Source organism: Amia ocellicauda, chromosome 12, assembly GCF_036373705.1.
Source record: "Amia ocellicauda isolate fAmiCal2 chromosome 12, fAmiCal2.hap1, whole genome shotgun sequence".
In the NCBI taxonomy this organism is placed as follows: Eukaryota; Metazoa; Chordata; class Actinopteri; order Amiiformes; family Amiidae; genus Amia; species Amia ocellicauda.
This window is the reverse complement of record NC_089861.1, coordinates 27,057,344-27,084,941: the sequence shown is the minus strand read 5'-3', so window position 1 is coordinate 27,084,941 and position 27,598 is coordinate 27,057,344. Positions and strand designations below refer to the sequence as shown.

The window sequence follows — 27,598 nt, the reverse complement described above, 5'->3', positions numbered from 1 at the left end:
CATTTCCTAAAAAAAAAACAAAAAAAAAACAATGATGTTGAGCAAGGATGCAGGATGCAAGTTTTTTTTAAGCCCCCATGACTGAAGTCTCCCCTGAAGCCAGCTGTAGTACCAGTAGGAGCAGCACCATGAGCTTCAGACAGGTAGGAGGTGGTGATTATTGTTTAGGTTGACACAGTTAAAACAGAAATAGTACAACAAGACCAAATACAGTGGAACCTTGTAAAAAAGCTACAGTTGCAATTACATTGACCACATTTTTCCTATATTGACCTATATTTTGTACAATGCATTATGCACCATTTTAAACTTTTGAAAATATATAATCAGAAACAGACAATTTTAATCATGCCAGAAGATTGACTCAACCACTTTGTTTGGAACCAAGTGAAGTAACTGTAACTGGTATCAGAAATATAAGAAAATCACCAGAGCAATATGTATTGAATATGAATATTGAATATGTATTGAATATGTATATACAGAAGTATATTAAAGTACACTTACATTTAAAATGTATATAGATGTAGTTAAAAACATTAAATACCAACCATTTGCAAAAAAGTTAATCTGTTTTCCAAATGTACCCCCCCAAAGCATTTAGCTGCATGCTGCCCCTGTTTCCTTCATACCCCTCCCAGCTCCCCTCTCCAGCACCACTCTGCCTCTGCCCCTTGCATGGTGCCATCATTCTGGCACAGAGCAGGAGAAGTAGCTACTGCCGTGGAAGTGTTGAGCGCAGGGACGCAAACAAGCGCTGCCACACTGTGCCTTGCCAGCAGCCTGGAGCATGTGGTTTGGTTTGAGCGCACAGTGGGATGTTCTGAGGCAAACACAAGGTTTCATTCTCTCTCTTGCGCTCCGACTGGAGAGACACAGATGTCGCTGGGGATGAACTGAGCGCCTGATTCATGCCGTGGTGTCAAGGGGCTCCCATCACATATCAGGTAGGATCAGGCTGCTCTTTACAGATAACTGGAGAGGGGAAACATCTGCACTGCATGACCTCTGGATGCAGGTCTTAGTGGTGGTAACTTTCAAGGTGCTGTCTGTGTTCTGTGAATTTTGATTTCTTAACAGGTGTTAATTTATAGATTATTTTTCATTTATTTAAATGTATTATGATCTCATTGTAATGTGGTTCTTGAAATGTGCATATTATTGGGGTCCTGAAAATCACCAATGGAAAGGTAATTAACCAATTAGTCATAATGTTCTGTTTCATCATGAACAAATCTGCTTGACATAAAAAAGGTGATCTTGAGTCTCTTTAAATGTATTTATCAAAGCTATCCACCATGCCTATGGCTTGCGTTTGGTGCTGGTTCTGGGGGATTTACACAGCTTGGTTTCTATGTTATTTTATTTGATAAAAAACTGCCAGAGCTTTGCTCCTTGGAACCAGAGTGATAACAGGAAACAAGTTAGGAATTTCAAGTTAAAGCCTACAGCTGTGTAGCTGTAAGGGTAAATGTTTTGGAAGGATTGCATTTAGAAACCACATCCTTGCTATAAGTAATGATTTGCTATAGGTTAGGCATTGGACCATTGATGATGACTGTTTTCTGAACCAGATACATTCTCTTCATAAGGGAGAGACACATAGTTAAAATGCTAATTTCATCAGTGTAGTTTGTACAGACATCAAACAGCTATGCAATGTCACATTTGCATATTACAACTTTAATATCTCTCTTTGATCTTGGGTTGTATCCATCACTGTCATGTCTGAGTTTCTGTCCACTATCCATCAGTCTGTGTGCTTTCCCAACATTTAAAATGCTGGTCAGAACGTATCTATATTTGATTACTACTGCTGTAGTAAAATTTAAACTGCTGTATATCTAATTTAACTTCAGAAATTTATTATATATAGTAGTGAATCAACTCCCTATATAGCATATGAAAATGAAGAGACTGACTAATTTAAGGAGAGATGACTCTGTTCACAGCAATTTATGTTGCACAATGTTTTACTGTCATCTCCTTCAATTATCGTTGAGTTTGGTAAAGACTGAGTTCAAGCAGTGAGTGGCTCCTGCATAACATCTCACTGTTTGATAATAAAAGGATATTCAGCTTTAATGGCTTCCGCACAATTCAGTTTACAGTTACAACTTACATTTACATTAGCAATTTTACATTTTAGATTGAAATCATTGTCCTTTGCAAGACATTACATCACTTTGACTGTGCTTCCCTGGGACAATCATGCTTTTGACTTTTTCTCACTGTGCCGTGGTAAATCCAAAAAGAAAGTTTTACAGACAATTCAAGGAAGATTATAATTCTCGATTTAAGGGATCATCCCTTTTCTCAATACTGTATATTTAAAAAGCTGTATGGTTCATATCATGATATGAAAGTTGGCATTCCTTTTTTCCATAGAGTGGCCGCAAGTCCTTTATATGGAATTCACTTTGAAAGAATCAAAGACACAGGGAGCCCTGGCTTCTGCCCATTTCTGTTCAATTTTAAAAGTGCTGTGACGTCGGTGCCTGTCTGCTGACTGACTGACAGATTGCTGGATCAGCTAGGGGCCGCACTCCTTATTTTATTTATAAGCCCACTATCAGTCAGTTAAGCCCTGCATCAGAACAGACCTCATGTCTGTGGGATCTCTTGGCATTCAATAGTGGGATGTTTTCGACAAGGATTTGTATTAGACACCTGCAAGTTCTGCCTCAACTGACAACAATTTTAATTGCTTTGGTAATGCTGGAGTTTTCTCTTCTAAAGCCTATCAGAATTGATTTATTTCCTTCGAGGAATCTAAACAAATCAGTCTCTATATATTGGTAGAATATATATTGGATGCAAACCCTTAATGGAAAAAAAATAACCCAACACCCAAATTGGACACAAATTATTTAAACCTTTCTATGGGAGGCCTAACTGACTGACTGGCAGGGGATTATTAAAATCTTAATTGAGGTGTACCCGTTAGTAGAGCTTTGACAATCCCTACTGAACTTTGAACCTGAAACTGTAACTGACTCAGCATTACTCCAAGGATACAGTCTGGGGACTTTCTGAAGTTATTTTGTATAGCTTTAGTGAAAGGTCAAACAAACAAACAAAAAACAAATCTCTGTATTGAAAGAAACATTTTAACCATTTATTTTAGGCACCAAAAATAAGATACAGAAAGCCAGAATAAGACAAAGATACTTTGTTAAGGTACAGTAACTGTCCTACCCTCAGTGACACATCATGGCTTTATCTTGAAATCAGATGCACAGCTGTGACCTCAGTCAGTGGGATTGGGAAACCTATTCTGTTGGTGTTCTGAATGATCAAACAGTGGACTTCTCACCTGTGGTTTTTATTCTTTCTGTTTTCAGTGTAGCCTTGTAGAGACAGATATGTTGATGGGGAGAATGCAGCAATAGATGTAAATATAGAGTAAGATATTTTTTAATCAAAGTTACTCCATTTATTTTAAAATAATCAATAAGATAGGTAGTCTTTTAAAAAGCAGTCAACAAATGAGATATTTTAAATCTTTCTTTCCACCTGAAGAATTAGACAATGGCACAGTCAAACATGTGCTCTTAATGTACCCTGATTGCAGTTTGAAGAGTTCTTTCAATGGAAAAAGTAAGGAATTAATGTATGATTCAGCCTCACATCTCTGTAATTTAATGGAGAAACAGATACTAATTCAGGATTGAAAGGCAGGTGGGGAAAGCAGAGATAAATGTTGGAAGGAGACTAGCCTAACTGTAGGGGTGTGCAATATCACACTGTGGTGTGGGTTACATGTGTATTGGGATGGTTGCTAGAATACATCCCGTGTGGATTTGAAGTCTGGGGCCTTGCAGAACACTTTGCTTCTTGAACTGTGGGAAACCGAGAGGCACATTGACTTCTGGTGAATGGATATGAAAGCTCTGTGGTCCTCTCTCCCCAAACTTTATGTTAATCCACATAAATCATAGGTCCATTCATAGTGGCACTCCAATCAGTGTCAAATCCTATTCCTGTCAAGCACATTGTAACAAGCAGGTTCAAGTCAGGATCACAGAAACAAGTGTGCATGTTTAAGAGTCCAGTCTCACTTTCAGATTGTGCAAGCAGCTGATAATGTGTAATCAACAATTACCTAGAAATCAGGGCAAAGCACTTTTTCTAGTACCTCTTCTCTTCTGACACAAGCAGATAAGGACACAACATTAAAATTGAGTTTTCGGAAAAGGAGAGAAGGGTCATTGAGGAAAGCGACTATAGAAGGGGTTGATTTTCCATGTACAATTTCTACCTGCCAACTTTGAAGAACTGTCAGACTTGACTCTATTTCTGGTCTCAGTCCAGCCCTTGGTTGTGTTACATATAATTTCTCTTTAAATTACCTATTTTATCTTTATTTTAAAAGCAATTGCATCACAAACCAAGACAGTGTTTTTCCAAGGGAGACCTTAGGAGGTAGGGCAGACCGATGTAAACACTAATCAAGGAAAGGGGTCTCATATCTATTTATATGTGACCATGACATCAGGTTCTTAAATCTAGATTATGAGTAGGGTTGAAGTATCACATCTTTTGCTTCCTCTGGTCAAGTGGGTGGTTCACAACAGCAACAGCCCTCCAGTCCTGAAAAGCAGCTTTACTTTATTGTCAGCTAGGAGTTTTGTAGTGAAGTGCTTTATGATGAGAGGCACTCCAAGTTTGAGTTGTAACTGTTTATGAGTCATTTACCTTATTAAGGGATTATTGTTATTGTGCTAAATACATAACCAGAATGATTTAACACTATGCAATGAAACACAACACCTCTTTTAAAAAAAATTCATTATAAAGGGTGAGCAATCTCTTCACCATGACTGTGTGGGCTATTGTCTACTGGAGACTGATACCTAGAAGTGAATCTTGCTTCAACTGATGCCATTTAGAGTGTGCCTTGCCTTTGCTGAATATGTCAATATCACTTTTGGGAAGCTAATGTGTAGTATTTGAATGAGTTCCTAATAATCTTTAGGTTTCACTAGGTCCTAGCCAAATCAAAACATTGACCTCTGCCCTAGCGCTTATTATTGGCAGGAGAAAGTGGCCTCTGACAATATAATTGACCTCAATTGGAGATAAGTTTGTAATTTGTATCTATAATTTGATTTCATCTATCCTGTTAATGTATTGTAGTTTGCATGTTTCCCAATTTCACATTTTAAATTTGAACATGCTTCAAAGGGATAGGGTTCACCACACTCTTGACTAGTGCAGAGTAATTATGTAAACCTTCAGTGGGGGAGGAAGCGGGTCCCCTCTCAGTTCTAAATCACTTTGGGTATCTGTTGGGATAAAGGCGCTATATAAATCCAATAGCTCCTCATTACTCCTCATTGCAAATACTCAGATGAAGGGATTGGCTCTATTAGCGTCACAATTTCACAATCCTATTGGTCAGAACCCATTAATTAAACCAATTTATTTAAGAAAAGTGGACAACATAACTGATGAAGCTACAGGTACACAAAATGAGTAGTTTTTATCATTTGATTCAATGCATTGAAAGCAGCTTTCTTGTCTCTCATTTCAAGAAACATTGGAGTTTTACAATAAAACACCCCACATAAACACAAGGAAGCTAAGACAAGGCAAGAAACAAGGAAGGAACAAGAAACAATGGCCAATTTGACTTTTTTTGCCTTCAACCACAATGGCTGAAGAGGCTCCACTGTACGTGTGAGATATTGACACTAGATCCTGTCAACAATGCGCATGATGCTGCTACCGAGCCCTGGAGCCCCCCCACCTCCCTCTCTCCTCTTGACACTGGGGCCTATTGTATCTAATGTCCCCTGCGCTCTTACGGTACAATCCCAGCCTGTCACGGACAGACACTGGAAAGTTCGTGCACAGAGATAATTGTCTAACAACAGAACAATCCTTCGTTTCTTCTTCCGCTCCCAAGATTAGATAATCTTGCTCTGCTCGGCGTGCTGGCCTCATTGTTGGCCTTCGAAGAATGGATTACGGATTGGATCTGGTTTTCTTCTAACCCAGTTTCCTTTGGGGGGCCGCAGTGGCAAGACTGGAGCGAGTGTGTATTCTTGTGTGTGTGTCAGTAAGTCCAGCACTCCAGGCATGATGTAAGCGTGTGTCAGTGAAGCGTGTCAGCACAGGCCAGTCCCAGAGCACAGCAAGGGGTCTTTTGTGCAAGACCTTCCTTGCTTTTCTTTGTGAAATGCCACTCAATCCTGTCCCAACAGCACCATGATTTCAGAAGCTTTATTTCTGTCCACAGAGGACAGAAGCTCCCACTATGCTAGTGAATGGTTACTGATGATGTGTTCAGTCATGCATTGGCATTGACATATCACAGTATTATTTAGGTAATTATCTGGCATTTTTATAAGGGTTTATTAACTGTCTGGCACCTCTTTATGACACTTTGATTTAAATTTATACCTCAGGACTATTCTTTACCTGAATCTTACTTACTCTGAGGTGTGGGGACCATTTTTAAAATGATTTTGTTACCCTTGTAGTGTTATATAGATCATTTTATGATTAGTTGCTTTTTGAAAAAGGCATCTGCGAAATAACTTAACCAAAACGTAAATTCAAAAACTCCCAATGGTTACATTACACACAAATTAAGCAATTGCTGATAGGGCTTAATTTACTATCAGCCTATCCATGGTTTGGCAACGATATAGGATTTTATAGGACTGTATTCATGTGCTTTCATGGCATGTCATAATATTGTGCTCTGTGCTGCTATAACATATTGGATAAGGGCGTCTGCCAGGAAATAAAAATAATAATAAAAAATAAAAATAATATTCAAACATGAATACTGAATGGGAGAGCATCACTCCACAGCAAGAAAATGCCATTACTCCCTCCATCCTCCAAAATGATACACAAAAGACAAACAGAGGAATTTAAACCATTAAACAAGCAAAACACCCTACTGTCAGTCCAACAAGTAAATAAGAGCATTCATCTCTTTCTCTCCTTCCTCTGGAACTAAATTTTCCTAAATAAATCTGAAGGGGGAAAAAAGAGCCCCCGAGTTGAAATACGCACCCTCCTGGGAAACAGAGCATCTTTTGTAACACTTGTCACAAAGTGTGAATTTATGAATGAGCAGGGCGGGCTGAACAATAGCAGGACACGGGGCAGCTTATTTACATACAGCGGGTGATGTGGCCTGGTACAGGGACCACAGAGTGAGAGAGAGAGAGAAACAGAGAGGGGTGAGGAAAAGGAAAACTGTCCGGCCAGTGCACTCTGCAACGGCACAAAAAGCAAGTAGGGCCACTCTCGGGGAAGGGGCCTAAGTCTTGGTAAGTCCCTTTAAATGTCCTTTTTTTTTCTGCGGTAGATGTATTTATATAATTCTGTCAATGATGATAATAATAATAACAATTTCTAGTTATTATTATTACTATAATAATAACTAGAATAACAATTTCTAACTATTATTATTATTATTATTATTATTATTATTATTATTATTATTATTATTATTATTATTAGCTTACTTTATCTGTACTAGCTTATTTATTTTAATTTGTTTCGTTATCAACCTGATGCTTGCTCATGACAAATGTTTTGTCTCTTCTGCTGAACAATGGTGAAATAATAAACCTAGAATATAATTTATATTGCATGCAGGGTCCAGTTGAAGGGGCAATGTTAATTTAAGTTCACATGATTGGTGAGTTAGTACATTCATTTGCTGGGCCCTGGGTTAATGTTTGTCCTTAGTGAATTAATTACACAGTTCTGTGGGCAAAATCTGGCACTGGTTGTTGAGAGTTGTTTTTACTGTTTGTTTTTGTGGATGCTCCAATTAAGCGTAAACTACTGATAATCAATATTGTGTGCAATATACAAAGTTTGTATAGACATCCTAGGTGTGTATATATATATATATATATATATATATATATATATATATATATATATATATATATATATATATATATATATGTATAATGCATATTTGATATGTATCTTGTATTATATAGATAGATGGTATCCTTGTTTAAAACTGTAGCAAGTACATTTAGAAAATTACATTGAGTAAATACATTTACTTGGTTCTGTGAATAGCAGGTTCAACACTACATTTGAAAATATGTAGATAAATAAATCCTTTGTTGCTACTCTGAATGATTAGAAATGTGTTTGAGTTATATTTTAGCAATCTAAGTAACTTTAAAGTGATTTAAAAAATGTTTAAGGTATTCATCCTGATAAACACATACAAATAGGGATTGTGTATACAGGATTTCACTAGCATACCAACCCTGGTCCTTACTGTGAAATACTTCTTGTTAATGGAAACTGATACTAGGCTACACTAGGCTATATGTTCTGCTGGCAAAGTGCAAATATGACGGTCTAAACAATATCATTGCTAAGGATTTTACAGCTACAGCCAAGGCCAGAACTGTATGGTTGCCTTTGACTGAATACGGAGGGAGTTGTTTTCATAAGTAGTCTTTATAGCTGTTTAAGTTCCCTCAACCCTGTTTCTGAATGTATTCATGCTTTTTTAAATAGATAGCTTTGTGTGAATGTTCACTTCAATAATAATACATCCTTCTGTTTTTGCAGATGCTTTCTAAATGTTGGTTCATTGATGTAGATTCATTTATTATCTTTGTTTTGTGTTTAATCCAAGTCACACAATTTTTCATTTTTCATCTTACACATGAGAGAAAGAGAGAGAGACAACAAAATGCATTTGTTATTGGGGCGCCTTTTTTAAAATGTAAAATCCTCCTTCCTCCTCAGTTGAACTAAGTAGATCATTATTTTAAATAGTTTCAATGACAGGGTGACCCCATTATAATAGCAAAAAAACTAAAACAAATAGGTTGATTAATTAATATTTCCCTATTTATGGTGATTGGAAGCAGTTAATGAAGCCCTCACCCCACTTCACACCACCCTGTCCCAGTCCGGCCCATTCTGCCAGTGTGGTCTTTACTGGGGCTAACAGTGGGAGGCTGAACAGATTAATGCAAAAACACTGCTTGAGCAGATTGCCTTGTAAACGAGCACGATTTGCAGTGTTGAGCACATGCTATAAAACCAGAGGGGCTCAATGCTAAACCTTTAATGTCTCAGAGCTTCTATCCGATCTATGGATCTTCAGCATTTATCCAGCAACCTGAATGCTCATTCAAGAGGAGATATCAGTACGCACACACAGTACTGCTTAAACATCAACATCACGGCAATGGTTTACAGACGCATCCACTTATAATTCCACTGCTGTCATTACTAAGATGAATGAATTATGAATGTAATAGCAGTGCGATTTTATTTGGGGAGGGGGGGCAGGGTCAAACGTGAGCCCACTAATGAGCATACACAGAAGGGAGGCGGAGTGAGGGGACATGGAGCAGTCATTCTGTGACAGATCTCTCTCAATTTACACACAGAGAAAATGTGTAGGCGTGTTGTAGGTGTCAAGACATGTGTCTTCTACAGAGAAAATGTTAAGTATTTATCTGCCCTACAAACCAACTAAAAAATAAGTAAAGAACATTGAGAATACTTATCCCCAGATAACCTAGCTCTGTGTACGTCAACGATCCCAGATAGGAATGTATAGTTTGAGCAAAGAATAAAATCATACTTAAAAGAGCTTATTATTATTATGATTTCATTTTAAGAACAATATAAATACAAATACGTATCTATTTTACTTTTTCGCACTGGTTTAATCATTTATTGGCCCCTAGTATATATTTTGCTTTTGTCCCTGTGCTTTTAAACAGGAATGTACTTAGAATGAAATAATTCAATCTTACAAGGAACAAACAGGAGCGTGACTTTTTCAAAGCTTTTTGATAATAGATTGTCATCCTTGAACAAACAAAACTCTTTTAAATAATCAGCCAACTCCTGGGGACGAATTCTTCACACAAATTCTGCTTTTCTACTTTACATAGGATTTAAAGGGGCTCTAAGTCAATATTGCTGATGTAAGCCATGCTAGAGTATTATAGGCCTACTCTAGACTGTTTGCTGTCGACTCATACAGCAACGTACGCTCCAGTTGTGTCGGCTCTGTTAAAGAGTTCGTATTTATGATTTATTTGGCTGGAGGCGGCAGGATGCGTGTGGGCTTTTCCCTTAGTGGAAAGTTCCCCTTGGTGTTGAGGCGTGTCTCGTAGGTGAGCAGGTCTGAGGTTTTGAGTGGGAGTGTGTGGTTGCCGTGTTATTCTCTGCACAAACTGCAAATTGCATATTTGTATTGTGTACATGGGCTATTATATCATCATATGACACTAATGGTAATTTGACACTTTGTTTTAAAATACTTTAAATGTGTCATGATTTGTTTGTATGTATTATTCTAGGTGTCTAATATAATATATATATATATATATATATATATATATATATATATATATATATATATATATATATATATATATATATATATAAAATATATAATGTCTATAGGTGATATGGCTTTAACTTGCTATTTGTTTTTTAAATACTTAAATGGTGAGGTTTCTACTTATCCTAGAAGACAAGCTTGAAGGAAGGAAACAAGGTAGAGAGGAATATGAACTGTGGACATCAAGGAGTTATGTAATTCTGGCAAATACGATAGTCAGAAGGTTAGAAAGTGTGTGGACAGACCTGATTCAAGAGACAGTGCTGTGTGGACGGACATGATACAAGATATCCGAGACACCACGTGGCAGTGAAGTCAAATCTGGTCTGGAAGGAGTCTGGAAAACGTAAAGGCTCACTGGATCGAAATCAGAACCACCTGACTTTTAAAAGCTCTGGCCCTTTTGAGAGTCACAGGGATTGTGAAGTAGCTCAAATTGTGGAGAAGGAAAGAAGACACTAATTCCAGTTATTGGACCGCATAGTCTGCTACAGGCTGAAATCTGGAAGTAATCACGATATTGAGAAAGAGAGAGAGACACAATGAGAGACACAACTCTACTCAGGTGAAAAAACATCACAGGGGGAAAACTGGCAATAAGCTGCTCGAGGGACATTTGAAGAGGATTGACATTAAATTAATAAGAGTCTCTATTAATTTTGAAACAGAAAATTGAAAATCTATTCAGTGCAAAGCTGTAAACTGAAACCCTTCTGCTTGTGACAGCGCAACCCCGTGTTAAGATTCAATGTGACCCACCTGTCGACTCTTCAGGAGAGGGCGCTCCACCGCGCGCCATCTGGACATAAACAGGGAATTCTGATGCGTACAATAATCCAGGGCTGCCGGCTGCCAGGGCGCAGCAGGGCTACCGAGGCAAGCCGGTGCCAGCGCGGCTCACCCTCCCTGCCGGCTCGGCGGGTTTGCAAGCTGCCGCTCTCTGCAGTGCGTGTGGAGGAAATTTCCTTGCTTGGCGCACATTCCCTTACAGCAGTGGGCCTCTCTCTCCCGTACCACGGTCATCGTGCAGATCCTGCTCTCGTGGTTCAGGCCTGAGTTATCGTCACACTTTACCACACTAGACCAGGGTCCTCTTCGATGTTGAATAACTTAAGATTTAAGAAAGAAACATAGCTGATTTAAATACGCTAATCAATGATTCAATTAAACACCACAGTGCACGGGAACTGAAGGGGTAAAACACAAATTAAAATGTGCAAATGCGGTGTGTTTAATCAAAGTAATCGAAGTGCAAAACGTGCAGTGGGCTGAGACCACTACACAAAGTCACTGGGTCCAGGAGAGTTTCCCTACAAAAGCCTGGGACATTGTTTACTGCTGGCAAGAAATGCATAGTGTGAGAAAGTGTTTAGCCTACTCATTTGATCAATGCTTTTCTTTAATATTCTTTAACACATTTGAGAAGGCAGTGACTGTGTGTTCCAAATGCAAGTGCAGTGGCCACTCCAAAGACAGCTGCTTCCATCCCAGAGGGGGAAGGAATGTCAATGGCCTGAAAAGAGTAATATGGGGCTTTCTACAGAAGGGTTCAACCCTAGTGCCATAATCAAATTGCTGGAGGACCTGTGCGCTAAGGCCTAGGTAGCCTTGGCTCCAGAGGTCCTAGGAAGCGATCCAAGAATGTTTTTAGCAGCATGTGTAGGGGGCCGGCACTGCACAACGCCAGTAGACATGGGTGCCTACATTTAAATAATCAACCAAGACCTCACAGTGACAAAAAAGCACAATCACTAGAGTATGGGGCTATATAAGCATGATTAAGCACACCAGTTGAACTAGATTTAGGTAATATTATCGCAGTTGGACAATTGTGGGTCTGCCAAAATTTGGAAGGTACAGTGCTAGGCATGGGTACATTAGAATTGTGAACAGTTGCAATCGGATGATTGAATGGGCAAATCCTCATGCAGAAATAATCCAGTACCCAGGGCGTACACAATACCACTGGAGGCTGCAGATCAAGAGTTGTATGTAGGTCGTTTTAGGAAATATGAGAACGGCATGCCATACACTGGTTGTACATGTACATGGTGTGGTCCTGGCGTACGGTTGTCTAGAAGGACACCTATCTGCACAGGCTTCAGAAGTCCTGAAGCTGGGCACAGGTTCCAGCGTAAATGTGTACAAGACCTTGAAACCAGGTACTGATCTACATATTTTTCTTGTGCCAAGATAAATGTTTCTAGTATAAGACAAAAAGCAAGTTGTGAAACTTTCCCAGACCTTCAATATTATACAAAACAGTGTAACTGTATTATTGTCTGGTTTTGCTTCTGTAGCACTGATTGATCCAATAGGAAGAAAGGGCACTGCCCCCTCGAGTAGATTGCCCCAATATAACTGCTAGTAACCAGGGAATCAACAGGCTCTTGCGGTCCTAACCAGAAGCAGGGTCTCCGTGTGAATCCATTCGAAAATCTGATTGACAAAAGACTCCTGTCACAAGGATATATTTTCCAACAGATTCAAAGAGTGCAACAGTAGGGAAAGGTGTTGAGAGAAGCCCTGCTTTGTGAGTGAGAGCGTGAGAAACAGCCACATCCTTGCCATGGGGAGGGATTTGGTGTTTATCCAGCCAGATGGAGATGGTATAAAGATGATGCAGCAGGGAGTGTGGGCTTTCTCAAACACACACTGTAAATACACCAGCTTCCAGCCTTGTTAGTTGTAGATTCGTGTCGTGTCTGTGTAAATGTGACAGGCTGCAGAACATAGGAGAGGATAGCCACCTGAGGCTTTGTGTAATATACATGTTTAAACCTGCCAAGAACATGTCTTTAACATGTGGTGAGCCACCCACATTCAATGGCTCACAACAATGTAGAGGTACTCTTGACTGAACATTTTAAAGGGACATAAAATGATGCATGTCTGTATGTGTTTGATGCCAGTCCCGTTGCTGTAACCAACAGTGGTGCTGAAACAAATAATTACAGAAACAAGTCAGCAGCAAATCTATAAAATATTTAAAATGTGGTGCTATCTTTGATGCCCATTGACATTCCAAGCTGTAGGGTTTCACAGTGCTACCTCATCTCTACTGCAAATGCCCCTGTTTCTGGATGTCTGTTTGACTTTTACACTACTGCTTCCGGATTGTAAGCAACCAGGGGGAAGTGGGATGTAGTTTGAAGGTCACAACACAGTAGCCACTTTGCTTGCTGGCAGTTTATGAACAGCAAACAGATGCTGCAATAAAGTGTCCAGGTTCCAATTTCTTCCTGGGCATTTTTGTCATACATTGCTTGTGGATTTAGCCCTTGTGAAGGAGGAAGGATGCAGGAAGAGCAATCGGGGTCGGTGCCAGCTGGCATCAGAACAGCTTCCTCTCATAGCTGGTACTCAGGATTGTCCAATCAGGTTCATATCCTCAATACTTATTGCCCAATCAATACATATCCTCATTCTTTGATGTTGTTTCACAAGCTAATTAATACATCTGATTACCAAGAAGTGTGTGAAGTGACCTAGTTTCACACAATGATATTGAGGACCATTGATGTGGTAGTGTGTAAGACTGACTATAAGTTCTCATTGTCTTAAAACTTACACGAGCAAGTTTAGATGCATGACAAGTAGATTGTTGGCTGTTAATTTTGCAGTGATATGAATCTAAGTGGGAGATGAAATGGTGCACTTATGACATTAAACTCTGAGGCGAATAAGGTTCAGATTTGTTTCCTAGCTAATGAAAATAAGCTTAATAGAAATGCAGAAATGCTGTTTAAAAAGTCACATGCAGCATCACTGGGGAAATTACACATACAATGGTACATTCGTCAGACCTTCCACTCCATTGGCCAACGCTGACCTTTTATATATTCTTTACTCAGACTGGGTTAACAATGGTCCTGGAGGTGTTATGCTGAATGCCTTAACATACAGCCAAGTATGAAAATGAAATAATTAATGCAACCAAGTCAAATGGCCCACCTACTTCATGCTCACATAATACATAAAGCTTGTATGGAGAAAGTCCTGGTTTCTCATAGACAGCACAGACACACCCAGCATAGATACTACCTAAAGGTCAAGTGCTGAAAATGAATTCCAACTCAGTTTTTCCAAACAAGTCAGAGCCTTCAAACCAGCTTAGGGGTTTTAAATAATTTCCTTAAGCTAGCTCTCCAAATAGCCAGCTTTTGTGTGGTGACTCATTTGGCAATAATATACTCTTTTTACTCATTGTTATACTTTATAAAACAATTAAAAATGTCTGTTAGCTTTAGATCCACTACATTTAAATTTAGTTGACAGGAGATGAGTCTCCTGTTTATATGGGGTAAAATAGGTTATGTGTGCACTAAAGCTACCCACTTAGAATTTTTACTCTCCTCATCTCAAAATCAGATTACGTAATTGCTGCCTTTTCTCTACACCAGAGATAAAGCACTGGCCGTGCTGTGGCTGTGTGGGTACAGTATGCTGTGTGCTTCTTGGAGGAGCTCCAGCTATGCAAACTTGCCGTGGGCTTTTCCTTCCCTTTGATTTTTTACAGCCTTGGGGAGATGCCCTCCCTCACCACTTGACCAATCGCAGTTTTCTGCTTGACACCGTGGGCCAATAGAGAAATCGGCTGATAAAATCACTTGATGGAGGGCAGCTGGTGTTAACACTGTGGTTTCCAAGGACATTCATAGCAACAGAGATCATAAATCACCAGCCGGTAATATTAATATTGTGTATGGCTCCCCAGTTCAGACTAAGAGACCAACGTACTTGGAAAATCTAGAAGGGACAGCCTTTGTAAATGGTGCTTATTGTCTGAAGCATTGTGATGGATCTTGTTGGAAAGATGTGACATCCCTTCCTAGGTCAAATTCATTCCAGTATTAATACCTAAGTAAGAAAAATATCCTTTTTACTTGTGTTTATTGTTCTGACAAAAGTCAGAGTTTTAAGAATGTGTTGAATTTGAGTGAAGACAGTGGTGTAAGGGTCTGTCATTGTTTGACAACTGACTGTGTTTTAGTCCTTGTAATGGAGCCCACAATTTCTGCTGAAGTCCTATGGACATGGTGGACAGAGTTTTGTTGAGATAAGTGTCCTCACCTATAGTGAAATGTCCTAAATTGAATTATTACATGTGTAGAACTATTTTCTGCCACAAATGCAGTCAGCAATCAACAGGGTTTATCATGAAGGCCTTCGGAAAGACATGACCCACACAGGGGCCAGTATCCCGGCCTGTCTCCCTAACTCAGCATTTTACATACACTGATATGCAAAATTTAGTAAAAACAACTCCATATAAGGAAAATGCAGACATAGCAGATTTTAACAGAAACAATTAACAATCTCATACTTCTGCTTTTGATCACTCTGAGTTCATCATTGGGTCAAGAAGTAATTCTGTGTCCAGGACAGACACATGCCTTGCAGAAGCTGCTGCAATTTAGTATATTAAGGATTGCAGTCTGCTTATATTTGGGGATTTTACACTGTACTGTCTGTAAAGCCCACAGTGACCCTTAAAGCAGACACTGTAAGTCATTATTATAGATATGTATTAGCAATTTAAAGCACAATTCATCTTATTTCTGATTATAGATTTTAATTTTCATTCTACACTCCAAATGTAAAAATAATCTTTCTGCATGAGCCTCTGCATCACTGACACCATGTTATGCCCACGGCCATGTTGCAAAATAAGGGTGTGTTGTACCTGCTCCACTTTCTGCTTGGGGTTGTGTTGTATACTCTTGGTCTCTGTGTCAGAGAGCTCTTACTATTATGGCCAAAATAAATACACTCAATCAATGTCCAGGGATGTCTGTGATTTCATAATGGTTTTATTTGTAGGCTGGGTTACAATACTAATTTTAATGTAACTTCTTAATGCTTCAGGTCATGATAATGTTCCTGATTTGTTTAAACAGATCCAGCTTATCATGCGATTTTGTCATATTAAATACGGAAAATCTGGGTTTGAAATGAGGCTGACTTACTAAGGTGGTGATATTGCTGGCAATACATGCTTTTAGATATGAGGTAAGGACAGAAACAGACCATCAGCAAATGAGAATCAATGTATTTGCAAAAAGGCTTCCTCTGGCTTCTGTTCTTATACAAGCTCTTGTCATTGGATTAAAGTTTGTTTCAATGTATGGGACCAATCTGCGCAGTCTAATTGCATCACAGCAGGTTGTGGTGCTGGAAACCTGTGCCAGAATGTCTATGCGTGTTGCCTGCATAACGTCTGTTTTGATGAGATCAGGTGAAAATCAAATACAAACTAAACATGTCCTGTATTTATATCATTCTCCTAACAAAGTACTTTGTGGTTGATTTCTTCCTTCATCTATTTGTGTTTTTACTAAACTCAACTTTTTAAAATATAATTTATAAAAAAAAATTGTGTGTTTTGAAGATGTAATAATAAATAAATAAATACATACATACATTTAATCAAATCAGAGAATCCATAAATTTGGAGTGACAGTTTGGACCCACGTATTCCTTGTCAAAACTGTACTTTTAAACTCTGTGAAGCCCGAGGAGAACAGAGGCACAAGGAGCGGAGACGCAGAGGAATGCGCAGTGTGGGACTGAGGCCTAAAGAAATGTCTGGATGAATATTAAGAGCTGCCCACCTAATGCAAGGTCTCTGGCAGCCCAGCGCTCAAAGGACATTTTTCTGTTCAGAATACAAATACAGGGAGTTTATAAAGGGTGACTGGAAATGAACGCAACAGGGTTAAGAGGCAAGTTTTTTATTATTATTATTATTATTATTATTATTATTATTATTATTATTATTATTATTATTGTTGTTGTTGTTGTTGTTTTTGTTATTCTGATGATGATGATGATGATGATGATGATGATGATGATGAAGATTTATTTTATATTTGAGACCATGTATTAAATATGAAAAAAACTGAATGTATTTTCAACAGTCAACAAAGACGAGATTAGCATATCTAATTACCTAGCATAGTGACAAATTATGTTGATAAATTTACATTTTAGAGCCTTACAAGTCTTTAAACACCAGTCTTGTAGTTTCTCACTGTGATGAATACCAGTGCAAAATGTAAATGTTGTCTGATCTTGACCAACTAAAACAAGCTGACTTGGAACAACTCATTTAAAATGTCAGTTTACTTGTAAAAGGGTAAGTTGCTTTCCATAGTAGCCAAGATGGAATACTTTATAAGTTACACATGAACTGTAAAATGTAGCTCAAGATACAGTAAATATACTGACTGTTTTTCAACTTGTGTAGCTGTATAATCTATTTAAAATCCACTTATTCAGCTTTCACTGGCTCTACTAACTTTTCATCAGCAAAAACACAGAAGGGAAATACAATATCCACAGAATATACAAATATTCTGGAGAAAAAACATTTCATCCCATTTTGCAGTTGTAAGGGACTGCTTTGAAAATATGTATTAATAATCAGTCAGAAACTTCAAAAAACAATACAAAATTATAACCTAATAATTGATTAAATGCAAAGACTAATATTATAGATACGGTTGCATCCGACTCCATTTTGTGCTTGGCGTTTTGTCTCAGGTCAGGTGTATTGTCTCTGTATTAAAGCTGCTCATTCTCTTAGAACATGGATCTAGAATCAATAATCAATGCAAAATTGCACTGCCCTGCTACACCAGATGCTTCAGATTTGGCAGTTTAACAACATTTGAAGGGCAACCAGAAGCCTTGCACAGAAACACTGCTAATAATTGTAAAATGGCAGGGCCCTATGAATGCAATCCTACACATGCCTTAGTAGAGCCTGGTTTTGGTGTCAGTTGTGTGGGAGGGGGGGGTTGCCAGCTGCTTGTGCTGGAGAAAAGCTTCCTTTCCTTTCATTAGCGTTGTAATTGTGTAGCAGCCCACTCGAGTGTGTGTGTGCGCGTGTGCGATGGCCCTGTGTGTGTGTGTGTGTGACCTGCAGCACTGTGGTGAAAAGGCAGCCCACAACAATTCAGCTCTGGAATCACAGTTTGTCAGCCACCCGTTTCCTGCCCACGTCCTGTCAGCGGAGCAGCCGGCTTCTCTACTCAAGCAGGGCCACTGTTAAAAAAAACTGATGGCCTTTCTTGTCCCAATTAAAGAGACAGATGCCACAAGTTCTCCTCAGTTTGAAAACAGCCTGTAGAGTAGATTATTGCCTGTGTGTTCAAAGAAACGTCAGCTCCCTCTGAATCAGTAATTGGTTCTTAAGTGCCACCTTGCTCTGTCCATTTAATGTATCTTATTACGTTTGCCCACTTAATGTATTTTACTTATTTTCTCCTTTTGTCTTTAATTAATTCTCCTGTATCTGCTTGACTGTTCCAGCAGATCCAATGAAATGATTACTGTACAGTCTCCTCGAGTATGAATGGGAAAAGAGTACAGAAGGATTACCAGTACGAAGAAGCTGAGATTATTGGCCTAAATATGTGTGCATATTTAGTTCTGTTTTATTAAATGTGAAGGCACATTACATCATGCTATTTATCTTGCGACCACAGGAGAAACATCAGTATGATGCTACAGCTCAATTAAATCAAAGCCATAGCAGAAGTTAACTTGCTGTCCAAACTGTCCCTGCAAGTGTCCTGCCTCCCTTGTTTCACTCTGGATAGTTGCTGGTCTGGTTACCTTGCCTTGTTGAATGAACAAACAGTGCCAAAAGCAAAAGGTTAAAAAAATTCCCAACACTGATAAAGAACATTGTAAGAACAATCTACAATCTGCCCTGCCTATGTTAAAATTGTATTTAAATCACAGACATTTTTAATTTTACCTGCTGTATGATTCATAGCACTTGTGATAATCTTGAATCCATCCTTCCTCCATGCCACTCTAAGATCCTGCTCCTGGGGTGGGTGGTCTGACAATGTAATTGTGCTTTGATTTCCCCTGCTGGAAACCCTCAACTTGTATCCCACCTGTAGACACTCTAACTCCAGGTTTAGATTGTATGACCAAAAATGTATACATACAAATAATATGTATTTATTCTGTGACTTAATAAGACATGGGCAATACAGCAGGTTACACAGACTGCAAATAAAACTAGTCTTGGGCTAAGCAATGTTACTTTGGGTAGGGTAGTCAACAACTAGTGCAATTTGATGTCTGTGAAACCAGTGAAACTTTATTTAGAAGGTACAAAATAAATACCAATTCCTATTTTTACATTTTTGGTGCTGGTTGCCAGCCTGCTGTTCACATTCTCTTTACAAAGGCTCCCATAATTACCTGCACACATTTGAAAAGCCTTGAAGATCTTGACTTCAATACTTATGGGGTTTAGAACTTGGTTTAGCATTTCTCAATTTTCCATCATCTTGTTTTCCTATTCTTACTTGTAAAGGGCTGAATGCACACCTGCCTTAACTGTTACTAGCTCCGACAACACACACAGTTCTTTGCTTGATCTCTTTGATTTTGTCCCATCTCCGGTGCCATACTGCTGTCTGCATGTCTCTATGGCGGAGCTGCGCAGCCGACACACTTTCCGAAAGCTTTGATTAAAAGAAAACCTCAGCATTAACCACAATGCATTCACAATGCACTCTGCAGCCCCAGTCTGAGACAATGCTGTCTCACAGCCCTCTGTACTAGCAACCCTAGATACAACCTTAATATAGTAACATGAACAGTTTTCTGCTAATTAAGTCTTTTAAACAATCAGAATACAATTGTATCCGCAATTATGTGCATCTATAAGAGAGGCCATGAAAACTAAATAAAAAAATAAAACTCCTAGAAAAAAGAATCCTGCTTTTAAATTGTTGTTTAATTACATTGTAGCTTATGTTGTCAGAAAAAAATAAATGGTATCTTGTTCTATAGATACCAAACTTTATTTTCTCAAATAAACCAAGCTCATTTCTGGCACTTAAAAGTATGACATCCTTTTTTCTGAAGATCAGTATTTATTAGATTGATATCCTGAGTGAAAGGTCAAAATGTTCTGAGAAGTAATGAGACACTTGCTTCTGGGGGGCTCCTAAGCTGTATCAACTGCAAAGCGGTAGCAGATAGGCCAGGATCTGACTGTGCCCATAATATAAAAGACAGAGAGTGAATCTCAAACATGGTTGAAGATACCCTAGTTAACAGTTCAAACCTCACAATGTATCCATTCATCTATTCATCAAAACAAGAAAACAGTTGAGCATCTTTGGGATGTCCTTTGTCTCATCTCTCTGTGTCTCTCTGTACCAGTTGCTTCACATCTTCATTAAATGGTCTTACATCTCATCAGAGACATTCCTGCACATGTGTTGGTGTCTGAACCATGTCACTTCAGAGCAAACATAAGTCACAGGTTTTCATATAGTGGCCAGATTGTGTGTGTGTGTGTTCGAGACACTGTCTCTGAGAGCTACTGGTTACCTCAACACTTGCTGACACTACACCCTTTTAAGTGTGATTCAGGCACGCCAGCTGGTCTGTTGTCAGCGTCTGTTGTGCCAAGTGATGTGTATGTCATTTGTTTGTTGCAGTGAGAAGCTGGAGGGTTGAATTTCCAGAAGCACTGTGCCCCCTGGTGTGACACAGAAGAATTGGCATTGTAGCTGAAGCCTTACAGAAAGACTGCACCCTGTAGAACAAGCACTTTCTTCTTCCTAACACCTCAGGAACCTCAGGTTGTACCCTTTGTATAATAATAATCATCATAATCATAATAATAAATACATTTTAAATAATAACAGCAAACTAATATAGATTCCGAGTAAATTATATTTGTATATATTTTATATATGTAAGTTGTTGATGAAATAATAATTACTAAAGACTCATATTCATATAAATACTAAAAATAATCATTTTGTTAAGTATTAAAATACCAATAAACAACAGTGTAACAAGTTGAATTCAAATACTAATTGTATAGCATATTATCATTTCACAAAGAATATTACACTTCTGAGGAATTATTACATTGAAAGTTTTTTCTTTACATAATCTAATTTATTTTTATTTTATTTTTCCCCCCAGAAGTCTATGGTACAGTAATCAACAGGAACCATGTGGGGCTTTGAGTTGTTATTGCCAATTTTATTAGTCTTTAAAGGTATGCTCTTCAAGTAATTCCACCATTAGAAGTATGTTCATTTCAACACTCTGGATGTTTGGCCAGTGTGAGGCTGCAGAGGGGTATCACACAAAATATTTAACAGCAGTAACAAATTAGGATGTTAAGTAAGTGAATATTCCTGTACATTCTTTGTAGACTAAATGTAAGCAGGATTATGTTTTCTACTACAGCTAAAATGTTTTTAAAGCTGTTGTTTTTCCAGCCCAGTGGGTTTAATTTTTGATATTTCTACAAGATTCCCTGCAGTATTTTTCTGTGCTGATTTACTGTAAGTCTCAGTCAGGGCTGTGGAAAGACATTTTGAGGGGCAGGGATTCAAGCCAAAAATGAGCACTATACACCTTGTAGAGTCACAGGGAAAAAGAGCAGGGGTTCATGCTCCCCCTGGGGCCTACCTGTGCATGTGCCTGGTTGTAGTTGTCAAGACTTACAATAACACTTGTGAAAACCTGGTGTTTGGCATGACTATAAAATCATGTATTACACTATACAACTCTTAAAGGTCTGGCATATTACTTAATCATAGTTCTGCAGCCCCCACCCCAAAACCAAATATATCCAATCCCCAGCTCTGTTCTGTGTTCTGCAGGTACCTGGGCGCAGTGGAATGTGTGGATGCCAAGAGACATTTCCACCATGACAAACTCGTGCGTGGTCATCCCATGCACCTTCATGTATCCTTCGGGGGTGAGGCCATACAGGGGCATTCATGGAATTTGGTACTTCGGGCAGCCCTACCCACAGTTCTTCCCACCCGTGGTGTTTAAATCTCGGACTGACATCGTCCACGAGAGCTACAAGGGCCGCACCAAACTGTTGGGCGACCTGCAACAGAGAAACTGCACCCTGCAGATCAACAACATTGGCATTGAGCACTCTGGGAGATATTACTTCAGAGCAGACCTGGGCGGCACCAACATCTTCACCTACCCCGACTTCTCTGAGGTTAAAGTACTGGGTGAGCCATTTAAAATCTGCTGTAATCAGCACGATTCTACAAAGCTGTTTCCCACCCTGATGCATGAGCTGTCTAAATTCCTCCAGAAATATTTAGACACAGTAATCACACCGATTCTAATGTGTGGAGATGTTGTAAATGCAATGTGAAGCAGTGATAGTTTCAAACTGAATGACTGGGAGCTGGTTTCAGCAGAAATCAGAACAGCAAATGTGTTTCAAAAACCTCAAGTTCCAAAAATTTAAATCACGTGATTCTAGAAACTCATTGGCAGAGGTGCACATACTTGAGCGGTCAAGCATTTACAGCGAGATTAAACAATTACAAAAAGCAATGGAATAAATATCTCTATATCCTTCCTACAGATCAGCCCATCATCGAATTGCCTGAAGAGATAATCAGCAATCAGTCCCTGGAGGTTACTTGCTATGCCCCGGACAACTGCCCCGACATGAGCCCTGAGGTGAACTGGATGAACACCGAGTATCTCCCCAACCTTCAGTTCTCTAGTGAATACCTCGTGGAGAGCACGACTGCAGTCATGTCCACCACAATCACCTTCACCCCCACCCACAAACACAATGGCAAGCTCCTGGGCTGCAAGGTGCAGTACCCCAACACCACGTACATCTACGAGAGGATCATCGCACTGGACGTAAAATGTGAGCCTCCCTCTGCTCCTCTCCTCTGTGCTAACTTTAGAAACTGGGTCACTATCTAGCAAGTAAGGTTGCCATGATTATCATTCCTCATGATATATACATATTAAATTACTACTATACAACTTATCGTAGTATTTTCTGTATTTATAAAAAGATTTGGGATTTTATTTTAAATCTTGGGAAATTTAAATTGACCATTTGAGATTTCAAATGTAACAAAAAAGAGCTATGTAGGTCATACTCCCTGGCCGCTTTTCATACTCAAAGAGAATACAGCACCAAGGAACAATTTGAAGGAGAGAGTCACAGTGGTCACGTTCTTTAGCACAGATTTCCACAGTTCTGCACAGATCTGCAGAATCCCACCGATCCCATTGTTGGAGCAGCGCAGAGCTGCAGATCTGGTCTATGCAAACATGACCAGTATGTCTCTAAAATCCCCACCACCTGCACCTGCACAAGTAACAGAAGAATTGCAACTAGCACCTAAATGAAAAAGACGAAAACTGGAAACATGTATTAAGTCATTACTTAATATTTTCTCACTTTTTTTTTTTTTGACACTATACTATAATTGTTTCAGACACCACATTAAATGAAAATTTGGTGGGATTTAATTTCATATGGAGGCACAAAATACAGAGGGTTGTAATGTATATGTTATTAACGGGAGCGAAGGCTGGCCCGTGTTTTCCGATCCAACAGACGAGCTACTGTAGCTCAAATTGCTGAAAAAGTGAATGCTGGTTCTGATAGAAAGGTGTCAGAACACACAGTACATCGCAGTTTGTTGCTTATGGGGCTGCGTAGCCGCAGACCAGTCAGGGTGCCCATGCTGACCCCTGTCCACTGCCGAAAGCGCCTACAATGGGCACATGAGCATCAGAACTGGACCACGGGGGAATGGAGGAAGGTGGCCTGGTCATGAGTTCAAGGTGTTGACTTGGCCTCCAAATTCCCCAGATCTCAATCCAATAGAGCATCTGTGGGATGTGCTGGACAAACAATTCCGATCCATGGAGGCCCCACCTCGCAACTTACAGGACTTAAAGGATCTGCTGCTAATATCTTGGTGCCAGATACCACAGCACACCTTCAGAGGTCTAGTGGAGACCATGCCTCGAAGGGTCAGGGCTGTTTTGGGACCTACACAATATTAGGCAGGTGGTCATAATGTTATGGCAGATCGGTGTATATTGTTCAGTGGTAATGTAATTTTTTAGAATGCCACTTACACGTACAGTTCAGTTTCACCACATCTTCTACCTGTCTCACATCTTATGTTGCTTTCTGGTACTGGCTATTTCTACACAGAATATGGCCATTTAATCAATTCATTCACAGTATCTGTGCCGATTGTGCACAATACGCCACCATAGCTTGATTCTGGCTTGCTGGTGCTATGATCATAGAGCTGTGCTATAGGTCAGAAAAGCATTTCCTTAACAATGGTCTTGTCAATCACTGCAGAAGCCTGTTCTGTTTATGCAAAGATGACTGCATGTAAAGAAGGGCCGTTTCAGTTTTTGTTTAATTTATTTTTATCATAAAGACAATGACACAAGCCAGATGGGGTCACGTATTTTGAGCACTGATTCAAGTCAAGTCGAGTCTTTTCTTGTAGGGAGTCAAGTCGAGTCTTTTGATAACAGTGACTCAAGTCATTACAACTCTGCTGTGGCTAAGCCCCAATCAGCAAGCACCCCCAACAATACACGATTGCCCCCCCTCAACAATATGCGATCATGTCAATGATATGATTTAATTATCGTATAGTGGATATCCTGGGAATCATTATCATGGGGAAAAAAATTATTCAATAATTGAAAACAGAAATGTTGATATCATGGCAACCTTACAAGCCACTACTGGAGTAGAGAGAAAGGGGCCTGCCAATATCATTTTATATAATTAAAGAAGACAATACTTTCTGATGTTTCTGGTCAGACATGAAATGTATTTGGAGTCTCTGATAGCCGAATAGATAATACTATCTGCTCCTATTGTAGGCTTTTCAGTTACAATGTGCTGATCTAACAGGATTCCCCATCCAAGACTATAAGGTTTTTTTCACACTGTTATTAGAACCAAAAAGAAAAATGTACTCTCTAATGACAGCTGTCAGTTTTAGTGACTTTAGTTCCAGTTTAATTTGACTGTGTTCTTCAAAACAGTGATTCAACTGCAAAATAACAAAAAAATATCACTGAAAATAAGTAGGCCTGACTTCCGTTTAGTATCTATTTGCCGTCAATGCATGTGAGCATTGCCGATATTCCATTAGTCATTATAGTAAGAGCTTACCGACCTTCACACTGTTTCAACTGTGCTGCTGGACAAACTTAATGTGGACCGAAACAGAATAGCCTACTGTACAAATGGCTGAACATTTTTCAAGTTAATGTTATGTAATACAGCAATTTCTAATAGTGTAATTTTGAGAAAAGTGTGTTTGTACCTCTTGCTCAGTCTTTGGAGGGTGACAGGCCACATATTGACGTGAGCTTGATTTTGTGTCAGATGCTCCCAGAGCTGTTGAAGTGAACGTGTCCACGGATGTTATGGAAGGCAGCATGGTGATTCTTCACTGCCTGGTGGACAGTAACCCCCCGTCGCGCATCAGCTGGGTCATGCTGGACACGGAGCTACAAGCGGAGACCTCCCTGAACTCCTCCCTGGTGATAGAGAGCATCGAGTCCGGGCAGGAGGGGGTGTACACCTGCGTGGCCGACAACGGCTATGGGACGATGAACAGATCCCTCTACCTTGCCGTCAAGTGTGAGTACATTGCCATCCAGTGACCATAACAGGCTGATGTGCAGGACAGAGTAAGTCATGTCACAGTGGGTAAAGATGTGAAGTGATTTTGCTACTAAGAAACAGAAACAAGCACACACCGCCAAGTTAAAGGCGCAGTCAAAAAAACTAAAAATTAAATTAGGAAATCTCACCTTTTTCAACGCAGATCCTCCACGTGAGCCTTTGGTGAACGAGTCCTCGACGGTGGTGGAGGGCAGCAACCTCCATCTCCACTGTAGGACCCAGGGCAACCCCGTACCCACCCTCACCTGGCTGAAGGATGGCAACCTGGTGGGCAACATCATCGCCGAGGAGCACTCAGTCCTGGAGATCGAAGACATCACTTATGAGGGCGACGGAGAGTACCGGTGCCTGGCTGAGAACGAGCACGGCCGTGCCAGCAGTGTCATCAACATCACTGTGGAGTGTAAAAGGCCTTTTAAACTACATTTAGTCTTAATGGATACTTCTGGCAGGTGTCCCATCAGAATAGATTTCTACAGCAAAAAATATGTGTCAGGGAGGGGAGAGCTTTTCTCTCTGCTCTCAGAAATGTAATGGCCTTCCAATGTCTTAATATTCAATAAGACTGAACTGTACAACTGGGGAGGCCGTGTCTTAATTGGTTAATCAATGTAAGATGCTTGCACTACTCAATAATTTAGATAAGGAAAGAGACAATATGTCCTTGTGTCTACTACAGCTCAACAGGTTTTGTGGGAGCATAGATCAACCTTGACTCCAATATAATAGAAGAGTTATTTACATCCCAGATTGAGCAAGGTGTATTCCGGGTTGATTATCGTTATGAATACAGATTTCATTTCTCTCTAGTCGCTCCGGTGTTCCTCCTGGAGTCCAAGTGCATGGCGGTCCGAGAGGGGATCCAGTGCGTGTGTGTGGCTTCGGGGAACCCCGAGCCGGCTATCGAGTTCCACCTCCCTGACCTCAACGTCACCATCAATGAGACAGAGAGCCGGTTCAACTACTACACCCACAGCGATGGCTATGTGGCCACCAGCATGATCAAGCTGAAGGACAAGCCAGCCTCTGGGCTCAATGTTCTGTGTACCATGACCAACATATACGGCACAGAGACCGTCCGGCTGGAACTGCAGCAGGAAAGTACGTGTCTGTTCAGTGTCTGGACAACACAAAGCAGTGGACTGAACAAGAGAATTGGGTTATGATGGTTAGATGGTTGATGGTTATTCCTCTGTGTTACAGGAAGAGTCCAAATCTTTCTTCTGCACTTTTTTATTAAAATAGTTTTATATTTTTTTATATAAATCATTTTCTAACAGCATATTTCCTGTGTATAATTAAGTGAATGTTCCAAACAAGCACAATAGTTGCTGGATGCTGTTTATTTGAGGAAATGGTGATCATATTGGTCTTGCTAATGCATTGGGATCCCAGAATAACTAGTTCAGTAGCATACTTTAAGATCTTATCAATGAAATGGGGGATGATTTTTCTTGTGCTGACAAATTAAGCATAAAAAATGTAGAGATGTATAACACCTTTTAAGTGCCCTAAAAGCTGTTTTACTTCCTGCTGAAAGCTTCCTGTCTGTTAGGCTTTGCAGACTTTCCACACACTAACATATGTAATTAACACAAATAAAATAACCATCTAATACTAAGAACAGAGAATATTTTTAACCAGATTACATGCATTTATAAACAAATGGTGACATTCGAATGAGAGGATTTGTATTAACATAGTGTGAT

The 27,598-nt window shown here is 39.6% G+C and overlaps 1 protein-coding gene across 5 annotated transcripts in view; it reads left to right on the top strand.

Annotated features, from left to right (window-relative positions):
- The first annotated feature begins 715 nt into the window (after positions 1-715).
- Positions 716-27,598, top strand: part of mag (myelin associated glycoprotein) — a 32,827-nt gene continuing 5,944 nt past the window's right edge. For 2 of the 5 annotated variants that reach the window (XM_066719129.1, XM_066719128.1), the window contains exons 1-8: positions 716-947; positions 20,851-20,994; positions 21,347-21,422; positions 22,036-22,404; positions 22,770-23,066; positions 25,587-25,844; positions 26,032-26,292; positions 26,700-26,990. In XM_066719129.1, coding sequence (XP_066575226.1) covers positions 21,377-21,422; positions 22,036-22,404; positions 22,770-23,066; positions 25,587-25,844; positions 26,032-26,292; positions 26,700-26,990 — 1,522 coding nt within the window. In that variant the 5' untranslated portion in view covers positions 716-947; positions 20,851-20,994; positions 21,347-21,376. Of the gene's footprint in view, positions 948-7,177; positions 7,293-20,850; positions 20,995-21,346; positions 21,423-22,035; positions 22,405-22,769; positions 23,067-25,586; positions 25,845-26,031; positions 26,293-26,699; positions 26,991-27,598 lie in introns of those variants that run through there. The other 3 variants (XM_066719127.1, XM_066719125.1, XM_066719126.1) reach the window with 2 other exon arrangements.